The sequence below is a fragment of the Pristiophorus japonicus genome, chromosome 9 (genome assembly GCF_044704955.1).
Source record: "Pristiophorus japonicus isolate sPriJap1 chromosome 9, sPriJap1.hap1, whole genome shotgun sequence".
NCBI lineage: Eukaryota > Metazoa > Chordata > Chondrichthyes > Pristiophoridae > Pristiophorus > Pristiophorus japonicus.
In genome coordinates this window covers 56,160,872-56,171,175 of record NC_091985.1, presented here as the reverse complement: position 1 = coordinate 56,171,175, position 10,304 = coordinate 56,160,872, and the positions used below count along the sequence as shown (strand labels likewise).

Sequence of the window (10,304 nt, the reverse complement as noted above, 5' to 3'; positions counted from 1 at the left end):
AACAATGAACCCAATATTTATATAGGTTTAGGAGCCCTGCAAAGTGCTTTAGAATCTAAGGAAACTAGTCCACAGCATACAAAAAAGGGATGAAAGCCATTAAGACAAAAGTTTCTCCCCACCTACTGGCACTGAAAGAGACAGCATTCATTTTGCTAGTCCAGATACAGCAGACTTTAACAGTTCAGGAGAAATGGCACCAAAGACTAAATTGTGCCATTTTTCTTTCACAAGCATAAAAGAACAGAGCAGGAGGACCAAAGGTGTTCTTCAGTGAAGGTGTCTGATGAAAATTACAAAAATTGAAAGCACCACTGGTGTAATATTTTGCTGGGGTTTAAATTCATAACTGACAATTCCAATTTCCACACCAGCCATCCTTATGGCCAGAGTGTATGTCAGTTCAGGAGCCACTTTGTGCTGTAGACCCATGTTCATTGAGAACTGGGTTGAGACTGCCCAAATTCTATGTTTACAAAGGCCATTAAAAGCAGGAGATACATTTTCATCCCATCACTCTTGGCTTGATGGAGAAGTGAAAGGTTAGTGTGTTAACTCAATATTGAATCCAGATTCTCCTCCTTCCACCCCACACCACCACTCAAGGCAATATGAAAATCACAGAATTACAAACGCGAAAACTGCCATTAACATTTTATAATCCTTTGTAAAATATGATGTACTGAGAATTTCATAATTTAATGAAATAGGAAGGCAATTTTTCATGGAAATGAGCAAACATCTACTTGTGGATCCATAGAACTGTATTAAATCAGTTTAAATGATTTTAAATCCAGAATCTGTAAAATACATTTATAAAACCTCGGTAAGCAAATAAAATAGGACACTGGGGGCTAGAAATTCAGCGATTTTGCGACAGGTTTTTGGTGCTATTTCACCCTTTTTGGTGAAATCCCGGTCGGCGGGAAATAGTGACCTTTGTGTGACGGTGCTTTCCATGTACCGCTGGGAGAGGAGCGGCATAGTGCAACAGTCGAAATAGCATTTGCGCCAGAAATGTGTCTCTCCGTACTCTTATTCTGTGCTCAGAATACCGACAGGGAAAAACCTGGCGCAGCAGCCCTGCCAGCAGCGGTAAGTATGAAGACCTGCAAAACTGTAAGTTAAAGTTTTTTATTTTTTAAATTCTTTCAGTGATTCGATAGATACGTGTCTTGTAAATGTTGAGAATTTTGTGTTTGTTTTTTTCCCAATTTATTTTTTGGTTTGTCCACCCTCCCTAGGCCCAACTCACAGCGGTATCGGCCTCGGACTAAAGTTGCCAAAATTTTCGCAGTTTGCACCACGAATCCTCATGCCAATGCTGATTTTTACCGCTTTGCAAATTAAAGGTTGAATTTCCGGCCTGATAGCAAAAACGGTAAGTTTGGCGGAAAAATACCTTTTTCGCCGAGAACCGAATTTCTAGCCCAATCTCTTTAAAACAGCTAGTAAAATGGTCTAATGTAAAACACACAAATCAAGTGCAGTACATAGACTGGAACAATTTTGTTTGATTTTACAGGAATTGTTTACCTTTAGGTCATAGCTATTAAATTGATACAAGATACAGTTTTGACCAAAATCACGACTTGTATTTACTGAAATACGTTACTGTAGAAACTTGGGTTCGAGTCTTTAAAATTAGGCAAGATTATGCTTAGAGAGCCGTGGAAGTGTTCAAATAATTCCGTTTCCATATACAGACAGGACAAGATTATACTACAAGGAGCATCAACTGGTACAATGTCATTTTAGAAATGTGTGCCTTGGATGGTCATGTGATCACCACCCCACTATGATGTATACAAGCTGCTGCTCTGGACCAAGCAGCTTGGAGACCCAAAAGTAACAGGGGTACTGAAACATAAAATAAAATAGTGAAAGCATCTTACAGGGACACGAGAAGGCTGGGAGGGAGCTCAGTATGTGAAGTTGAATGTATGGAAACACCCCTTATTTCTCAGTTCAACCTCCACCTAAAATAATAGCTTCAAGCTCTGAAAAATTGTGCAATAATGAAGGCACAGAAGACACATCAAGATTCTATTAGAAAAGATCCATTGTCAACAACCTAATTTTTTTTTTAAGTCAGGAACATGCACCAGTTGGAATTAACTGGTGCAGGCCCCAATAGACCACTACTCAAGATAGCATTAGTGGAAGAAAAGTAAATACTTGTATTTATAATGCCTTTCATGTCAGAATGTCTCAAAGCATTTATGCAACGAATTGCTTCTTGAAATGCAGTGACATACATAGGCAAACACTGCAGCCATGCTTTATCAGCACCATTTCACAAACACCCAGGAGATCAATAACCAGTTAATCTGGTTCAGATGGTACTGAATGAGGAAGACATGGTAAGGACACCAGAAGAATTCCCAATTCTTTGAATACCATAGAATCTGTGATATCCATCTGAATAGGCACACATCTTGAGTTAACTTATCTGAAGTACAGCACCTTGTGGAGATTATTCTAACCACAAAGGGCAAAATTCACTTAATAGAACAATGTCTTATATTGATTTTTCTCTTTGGATGACAAATACCCTATTTGTACATGAGGTTCAAATAAGCAAAATGCTTTCATTTTAAATTTCTAATTCAGCTGCATTATATATATTAGATGATGAAGATGAAAGATTTGTACAAAAACTTCCTTCCAGATTTATCTTTTTTCTTAAAAGTCAAGATTCTGACCATATTTACAGTTTGGGAAAACAAAAGTGAATTGTTAATTCTAGGTCAGGGTTCTGGACCCTGCTCTCATCCAATAACCTGAGTAAAAAGGTCATCCAGAAATTGAGAATCTGTCAAACCAGATTTCTTTTAGCTGGAAAAATAGTACATAGCATATAATGTTTCAAGTTTTAGGATCATTACAGAACATCTGCTAGGCATGTTCTTGAAACAAATTATTGCTTTCAAAAGCATCTTTAAGTTGTGAATTAGGTGCAATGAGTAGTGTTGACCAGAGGCCTACATCAATTAATGACAGATGCTCTGAAGAGAACTAATTATTTACACAGTTGAACCAATTTTATAACTTGGAATATGCATCGCCAGGGCACAACATAAAGATGGTTATTTTGCCGACAAACTTCGATTAGTTTAATAATCCTCTGCAGGCACAGAAATGAAGTAAATAAAAACCAGATGCAGTTGAATATGCACAATTTTGAGAGGTTAACTATGCTGGTGATATAAATGGTTACAGCTTAAATGTGCAACTTCTACACATTTAATAAGACATTAAACCAGCTACATAATCTGCTCATATGGCAAGAATTAGACTTTATACTAACAATTAGTACAGACTTATAATAAAAGGTGAACAGGAGTATTTACAAGTTTACTGAATACCTTAGTCAGATGTTCAAAGAAACTAATTTGAATGTATTTTGATGTGATAAAGCTGTAGTTCAGCTTTCACAGCACTTGATAATAGATTACAAAAATAATACAACTCTTGTAAAAGGGCATTTGGGTGGTTGAGGATTTTCCAGGATAGACTTACACAGCACACAGTAGAAAAATACTAGTGTACTATTAGAGCAAGCCTTGCCAAAGGAGCTTCATCTTGAAAACTAAAATATGGAATAAAACAATTGTTTAGTTTTTGAAACTGATTTCACATTAACAGTAGCTACTTGACCTGGAAACCCTGAATCTGAAGTTTCCAGTGTATAGTGAATTGTTTAAATTGGCACCTTCTGATGTCTCAGGCAGTCATTGAAATAGTTAAAAACTAAAACCCTGGTCGCACATCTAAAGATTTTGAATACAAAACAATCCGGTTCAACAAAATAACTGTTTGCGACAGTGTTTTCTCCACTACAATATAAAGCAACTCTGCAAAATGCTGCCTTTTCCTTTGCCATAGAAAGAAGCAGAGCCTGGCATGTTAGTTATACAAGCTGCAGTACACACTCAGGACCAAATGAGCTAATCTTGGACAGGAATGGGCTGCTCACAGCCAAAATTGCAATAGCTGCCTAGCATGGCTATGTTAGCAAATAAAAAAAAAAACAGGTGAGAATGACACAGCATTTTAATAGAGCAACTATGGAGCTTCTGGTCAGTGTTGCAGCTATTTTATTTGTAGAAGAACCAGGCTAGATTTTATGAAATACCAGTTAATTCTTTTAGGAACCAAAAGACTTTTATTAAATCCTTCCGATTACTGGCTATTTAAGAAAAGTTTAATCTGAAAAGTATAAACGCTCTCCAGGGTGATGCTACAGACATGGTCATTTGAAATAAGTGAAACTGGCCCTGTTGTGACAATGTGGGCTAATCAAAACAAAAGCCAACCAATGTGGTGAGCATTGTAGTTTTCATCTTTAGTGTAAAGTTAAAACTAAATGACTGAAGCACTTCATCAGATGTTTTTCAACACTAACATGCTTAGTCCATGTTTGAAATTCCAATTATGGCTGGTCTTGGGTCCCAAATAATCTAATGGTCACTTTAAAAATGCAATCAAACTCACTGCAAAACATGTGGCAGTGTGTTCATTAGCCACCTAAAATTCCATGTAACTAAAAATATGAAAAATTCTTGACCTTACTCCCTGACCACCATATATTTGGAAGTGGCCCCATATTTATCAACAGTGACACTAAGTGCCTATATTTGAGGAGAAGTGGGTGGGGGAAAGAGAGAAAAAAAAGATTATTCATTAGTTCTGTGATACCTCAATTGAATAAATGAGAGTTGAGATATTGTTGACATTGTGGCCTTTTGAGACAGAGAACATTTCAATAACATTAAAAACTACTGCTAGAATAGGGCAACAGCAACTATAGAAAAATTACCAGGTCATCCAATTTCCACCTTATAATCAAAACATGTGAAGTCTGCCCATCGAAGCTCATCCCTCCACTACCTTAACATGTCACCTAGATGCAGTTTTGAGTCCTTTGTATTCTTATATCTATTCTCTTACCTGGCAAATAATTTCAAACATTCATAACCCTTGGGCATTGAAGTTCTTAATCAGTTTTAAAATGTATTTGTCACGTGTTTAAATTTATGTTCTCTAGTCCTATACTCACTTAATTGCCAAACCAGTTATACTCCAACTGCACAATTGCTAGTCTGGATTCCTGCTCACAGACTTTGTTAAAAGCAAACCACTGGTATGCTTTATCTGGATTTCTAAACTCAATTTGCAGAATCCTCCACTGCAATCTCATACAATTACAAGGAGATAACTGGATTTCCTATACTGTTCATACAGATTTTACCTGAGGCAACCAAAATGGCACTCATCAGAAAATAACATCCATTGAGTGATAATCTATAGTTGGTCACTGTCACAATCATTAACTTTTCACTGGAGGATGTTGTGCAAAAACTGCAAGGAGTATCTTAGCCAATGTCTGTTGTGACATCTGCCACGAAGGAAAGAACAAAATGGAAGCTGCCCCATCCCCTCCAAAAGCTATTGCTTGCAAATGGTTTCAAGGCAGTAAACTCCAGGGTCAGTGGCAACTGACCATTATCTTGAAATCACTCGAGTATCATTTAAAAAAAATAATGGATCACTACTTTGCAGACATACAAATTTTTTTTAATCCTACCAGTCCGGCCAAAATCATCTAGGTTAAATGCTAGAATGGTAACCCAACACAAAAGGTGGTGTTTAATCTCCAAAATCGTAGTCTCTTGCCAAAATTTGATTTGAATTCCACCACATGATTTCCAAGATTCTACAGTAAATGTGCACACTATGTACAGCTTCTGCATCAATCCTACACAGAGCTCCATAGTTGCCCTAAATTAATTATTCCTTTTTGACCATACCCTGCACAGACAATAACTAGTAAATCCCTAAACGGCAACATAATAAATACATGCACGTTAATCTGTAGATGGACCTGCAGTATCCACTGAAAATCACAGAAGTGCTCAAGTACCTGAAAAGGAAGCTGCAAATAGAGAAACCACAAACTGTAAGTCAATTCAAGCCTTGAATAATTCAGAATGAAAGAATTCATTCTTTCTGAATAAATTTGCAACCATCAATGTCCCATGTGCCTGGGGAGACAGCAATTTAAAAAAAGCCAAGGACTGTTGTGTGTAATCCTCATTTGACCTTTGATGATTCTCGTTCTAACCATCGCACCCGTACTTTCTGTTTGTAATGGTACTCTTTCAGATACTCTTGTAGAGGCGGGGGAAGTGGAAGTGCATCTATTCCATCATATGTTGTACAGCTGCAGATGGCTGCACGGCAGATGTACTGCAAGCTGAAAGGAAGAGTCCTGGTCAGGGGAACAGTAAGCAAAGGTTCAAAAAACATGCACGAGCTGGGATCCTTATAATGTTCCAGGAGGCCGGTTACCGTGGAGGAGTGAAAGACACAGGGGTCATGGGCATCAAAACTAAAATTATGATTCCACTGCTCAATCCTGGCATGCAAGGAGCGGTTATAACGGCGGAAGCTAACAGAGAAGAGATAGTCCTCTTGTGCCGAGTCCCTGAGTAAAAAGGTGCCTTCAGGCTTGCCATCAAGGAGAGCCTCAGCTTCGTAACGGTCCATCACTCCCCAATAACATGGGTTACTTGTAATCTGAAGCAAGTCTGGCACCAGGCAATGAATGTAATCAATTTGTGTGTGGACTTTCCAGGGCCCAGGTCTGGCAGAGTGACCAAGGCTTTCTCCTGGCACGTGTCGTGGTTTCTGTTTGCGTGCCTGGAGACAGAGAGTTGTTGTGTCCTCTTCGGAGTCCCAGTCTCCATTTGTCATTGCACGATTGTCACCAGAGGGCTCACTCATCCCAGGTGCTAACTTTGGTCCCAGCTTGTACGTTTGATTAATTTGTGCAGTGGCTTCAAAAGTGTGTATAAGGGCATTGGGAGGAGGATCAACCCCTTCTTCAATGCTGAGCCGCCTTCTTTCCCGAAGCCGATCTTCTTCATCTTCTGTAGAAACAAAAGTAGGATCAAATGTCTCCAGCCAGCTGGCCGACTGAGAGCTCACAGGAGCAGTATGCTGCTTAATAAGATGCCATTTCTGGGCTAGGTCTGAACCAGCTGGAAAAGGACATTTTTCAAGCATCAGTTCAGAAAGTAAAATTTTTCTCCTGCTTGAGAATAAGCTCTTTGACTGTTTATTATGTGTACGTAATGGAAAACACAGCCCTACTGTTTCTTGGAAACGCTGGCGTATAGACGGCCGTGTCATAGTCCGATTTGACAAATTATCCATATCATGTATGGAACTTACACCATATCGCCTTTCCCGTCTCTGTAGCCCAGACCGGGTCCTACTAAAGCGTTTATCGGTTTCAAATGACATTTGCGTTTTTGTAGAGCAAGTGTGTTTCTTCTTCCCACCCCATGGAGCATGGCGAGAGTAAGAGTCTCTTCGAACAAGACGAGACTCCGGTGCAGCAGCCACATTTTCATTCTCTTTATCTAAATCAGCTTCAACAATCTCTGGGATGTCAGAAACACAGTTTCCATTTCTTCGGTCTGTGTTAAGACACGTGTCTGTAACCAATGCTATAGTTCCATGTCTATTTAATGGACTTCTTAAACCTTGCTGAGGCAGATTGCTAACATGTACACTTGCGTTTTTACCAACAGAACAGCTTGGACAGTTCAAGTCATTTTCATTTCGGTCTCCACCTTCATTAACAAAAAGGTTCTGACACCTGTACTTCAAATTGCTCCACATCTTTCCAACTTTATCCATAGGTTAAACACGTATCTAAGGATACAAGAGGAGAATATTAAAGACAAACTGAGCAATAAGAGTTCAGAAATTAAACTATATTCAATCCTGCATCGCAGCTTAAATAAACCAGAAATTAAGACAGCTATTTAGATTGTATATCAAAATAAAAAGCAAAATAAGTTTCTTGGACAAAGTAATTTTCCATACATTTATATAATTTGCATATTTGAATTCTAACTCTCCAAATTTGTTCAATAAAAGCACAAATAACATATCAAGACAAAATGCCAAGTCCCAGTAAATTCTCCCAATACTCCTCCATTGGCCATGCAGCCATTAAGTCACCAATAAAAAAAAAGTTACATTCATTTGGAGCTGCATCAAAATCACAAGACTTCCCTAAATTGCTCTAGTCAATTACTTTTGAAATGCAAAACATGGCCACCAACTTGTAAATAGCAAGATCCAATAAACTGAAAATAGGAGGAATGGCCAAATAATGGGGCCAAGTTTCAGCCTGAGTTGCTCCTGTTTTTTTGGAGCAACTGGTTTAGAATGGGTATCTTAGAAATTGCAATTCTCAGCATTTAGTTTGCTCCAGTTCTAGTCAGTTAGAATAGTTTCATTTTAGAATAGATTTTTTTTCCCCAAAAGGGGGCGTATTCAGCCACTTACGCCCATTTTGAAAGTTTAGGCGGTGAAAACTTACTCCAAACTAACTTAGAATGAAGTGTAGATTTTTGTACACTTCGAAAAACCTTGCCTACACTTAGAAGATCAGGCGTAGGTTACAAATCAGGCGTAGGGAATTGAGGCGGGGTTTAAAGGGAAGTTTACATAAGAACATAAGAATTAGGAACAGGAGTAGGCCATCTAGCCCCTAGAGCCTGCTCCGCCATTCAATAAGATCATGGCTGATCTGGCCGTGGACTCAGCTCCACTTACCCGCCCGCTCCCCATAACCTTTAATTCCCTTATTGGTTAAAAATCGATCTATGACTTGAATACATTCAATGAGCTAGCCTCAACTGCTTCCTTGGGCAGAGAATTCCACAGATCCACAACCCTCTGGGAGAAGAAATTCCTTCTCAACTCGGTTTTAAATTGGCTCCCTTGTATTTTGAGGCTGTGCCCTCTAGTTCGAGTCTCCCCGACCAGTGGAAACAACCTCTCCGCCTCTATCTTGTCTATCCCTTTCATTATTTTAAATGTTTCTATAAGATCACCCCTCATCCTTCTAAACTCCGAGTAAAGACCCAGTCTACTCAATCTATCATAAGGTAACCCCCTCATCTCCGGAATCAGCCTAGTGAATAGTCTCTGTACCCCCTTCAAAGCCAGTATATCCTTCCTTAAGTAAGGTGACCAAAACTGCACGCAGTACTCCAGGTGTGGCCTTACCAATACCCTATACAGTTGCAGCAGGACCTCCCTGCTTTTGTACTCCATCCCTCTCGCAATGAAGGCCAACATTCCATTCGCCTTCCTGATTACCTGCTGCACCTGCAAACTAACTTTTTGGGATTCATGCACTTAATTGCTGGTGCTTTTAGTGTCCCCTTCCCTTTTATAGGGGGCACTGGGGAAAATTGTGATTTTAGTGCCCAAAAAAAACCAAAAAAAAACACAAAAAAAACCCAAAAAAGGACAAAAAGGGCCTTGTAAATGTCTGGTGTTTCACCCAGGTCGGGTGGCACAGTTTAATGTTTTATGTTTTGCAGGTAGACTCAGAGTTTCATGCACAAGGACCCCCAGGTCCCTCTGCACCTCAGCATGTTGTAATTTCTCCTCATTCAAATAATATTCCCTTTTACTGTTTTTTTCCCCCAAGGTGGATGACCTCACACTTTCCGACATTGTATTCCATCTGCCAAACCTTAGCCCATTTGCTTAACCTATCTAAATCTCTTTGCAGCCTCTGTGTCCTCTACACAACCCACTTTCCCACTAATCTTTGTGTCATCTGCAAATTTTGTTACACTACACTCTGTCCCCTCTTCCAGGTCATCTATGTATATTGTAAACAGTTGTGGTCCCAGCACCGATCCCTGTAGCACACCACTAACCACCGATTTCCAACCCGCAAAGGACCCATTTATCCTGACTCTCAGCTTTCTGTTTGCCAGCCAATTCTCTATCCATGCTAATACGTTTCCTCTGACTCCGCGTACCTCTATCTTCTGCAGTAACCTTTTGTGTGGCACCTTATCGAATGCCTTTTGGAAATCTAAATACACCACATCCATCGGTACACCTCTATCCACTATGCTCATTATATCCTCAAAGAAATTTACAAACATTAAACACTTCAGTTTTGCAAATAAAGAGCCATCATCAATAATAAATGATAAATACATCAATAAATCAACCCAAACAATTTTCTACTTACCGACTGCAGCACAGGGAGCCCTCCAACAGCGTGCTGGGACAGCACCCCCCCCCCCCCCCCCCCCTCCAGTGTATGTCTCTGACGGGGACAGAGAAGAGGAGAGAGAGAGAGAGAGAGAGAGAGAGAGAGAGAGAGAGAGAGAGGGGAGAGAGAGAGGGGAGAGAGAGGGGGGGGGAGAGGGGGGGGGAGAGAGGGGGGGGGGAGAGGGGGGGGGGGGGGAGGA

At 39.9% G+C, this 10,304-nt stretch overlaps 1 protein-coding gene across 2 annotated transcripts in view; it reads right to left on the bottom strand.

Annotated features, from left to right (window-relative positions):
* Positions 1-280: 280 nt before the first annotated feature.
* The window catches only part of socs5a (suppressor of cytokine signaling 5a), a 54,707-nt gene continuing 44,683 nt past the window's right edge, over positions 281-10,304 (bottom strand). For both annotated transcript variants that reach the window (XM_070889367.1, XM_070889368.1), the window contains one exon: positions 281-7,725. In XM_070889367.1, coding sequence (XP_070745468.1) covers positions 6,097-7,710 — 1,614 coding nt within the window. In that variant the 5' untranslated portion in view covers positions 7,711-7,725 and the 3' untranslated portion in view covers positions 281-6,096. The remainder of the gene's footprint in view (positions 7,726-10,304) is intronic.